We start from the raw sequence: 1620 nt of genomic DNA on the forward strand, positions 1-1620 counted from the left end.
GGTTTTTTTTGCTCTGTCGCCTGGAAGATGTTTTAATTCACCCTGGGTGCTCAGAGGCTCAATTAAAAATGGTATTTCTGCCAGGCAAAAAGCTCTCGATGATACGCAGGCGCCACGCGTGGCACCAACTCATCTTTAATTATTTAGGATTCCTTCGCTCTGTTTATTTATTTGTGGCTTAAACTGTGGCGCCCGCTTCCTCCTCCTGCCCAACTCACCCCCCACCCCCCGGTGACCGTAATTCTGCATTCCCCTCCTTGTAAATATATATATATATATATTATAAGCTCGCATCAACCAAAAGCACAGAAAACTTTCTGTAGATTCAGAAGACCAGAGTTAACTTTGGCTAGCTCACATCCCAGAGATCAGCCGAATTTTTTCTCGAAGCCCAAACTTGGCCTCTCATGCGAATGGAACTTGGCACATGCTCAGAGGCCTTCTTCACACACACACACCAAAGGACAAGCTGAATTCGCCGGCGAGTCTAATCTCGGTTTCATTGGATTCCTCTCGGCACAGATATCCTCCGGGCGCGTCAAGAAGTCGCCTCGCGAAACCCCAGCAGCATAGAGCCTCACCTTTCCTCTGCCAGCAACTCGTCCAGCCAGCGCAGAAAACAAGGACTTCCGCAGCACCGGGATTCACACTTCACCGAGAGGTATCTCTTACCTTCTTCGTACAGGTAGTCCTCGCCTTACGACTGTTCAGAGTTACGACAGAGCTGAGAAAAGCGATTTACAGTCGGTTCTCACACTTACGGTCACGACCGCCATTTTAACCCACATTTTTTTAATGCCGTCGTTAAACGAGACACCACAAGATGACCCTTGGCGACCTTCCTCGGTGGGGAAGCCGACAGGGAAGGTTGCCAATCGTCCCCTTGCGATGTCTCGCTTAACGACCACATCAAAAAATGTGGGTTAAAAATCAAGCACGGTCAAATGAGGCCTCGCTTCATGACCACACTGCTTAACAATTACCTTTTCCAGTCCTGGGGATGACGGTCGTAAGTGGAGGACTTTCTTTCTCTGTAGCCCTTTTGCAAAACTGGGAAGCGGTGCCAAGGTCTGGGGCTGGAACCTAGCCAAGAAACGGCAGGGAGATTTATGGCGTCTCCCTTCCTCCGGGAGGTGGGGGGTAATGCACATGGTGTGTGTGTCTCTGTGTGTGTCTGTGTGTGGAAGCCGCTTGGCGTGGTGCTAAAATTCCATTTCAGCTTCCTGTCGGACTCCGCAGGGAATTTGATCAGCAACAGGGAGGCTTATTGTGGCAGGAAGAATAATTAGCTGCTGAAAAATTCAGCCGTTTGCTGGAGGCAGGGAAAGGACGATCCCTTCGTGGGTTCAGCCTGCAGATGGGATCGGGAGGGGGGGGTGGATCCTAGCTAAGAAGGGGCTCACAATTGGCTCTGGAAAGCAAGCAGAAATGGCCCAAATCCAGCTGAATCTTGCCTATTTTAAGAAAAAAAATGTAAAAATATCTCAGCATCCTTGCCCAGAAGCCATTGAGTGTCCGGGAGAAGAGAATAGCAGGCTTTGCTGGTTTTGGAGACTCTGAACCGACAAGAAAGCTGCCTTTCAAATAGTCCTCGACTTACAACAGATCCGTTCAGTGACC

The 1620-nt window shown here is 49.6% G+C and overlaps 1 protein-coding gene across 1 annotated transcript in view; it reads left to right on the forward strand.

The window, feature by feature from the left end:
* Positions 1-1620, forward strand: part of LOC107298859 (sterile alpha motif domain-containing protein 11-like) — a gene marked incomplete at its 3' end in the record, with an annotated part of 35560 nt that overhangs the window by 28225 nt on the left and 5715 nt on the right. Inside the window, exon 5 of the mRNA XM_015828224.1 lies at positions 523-661. Within this exon, the coding sequence (XP_015683710.1) occupies positions 523-661 (139 nt within the window). The remainder of the gene's footprint in view (positions 1-522; positions 662-1620) is intronic.

Source organism: Protobothrops mucrosquamatus, unplaced genomic scaffold, assembly GCF_001527695.2.
Source record: "Protobothrops mucrosquamatus isolate PMUCROS unplaced genomic scaffold, P.Mucros_1.0 scaffold4339, whole genome shotgun sequence".
Taxonomy (NCBI): domain Eukaryota; kingdom Metazoa; phylum Chordata; class Lepidosauria; order Squamata; family Viperidae; genus Protobothrops; species Protobothrops mucrosquamatus.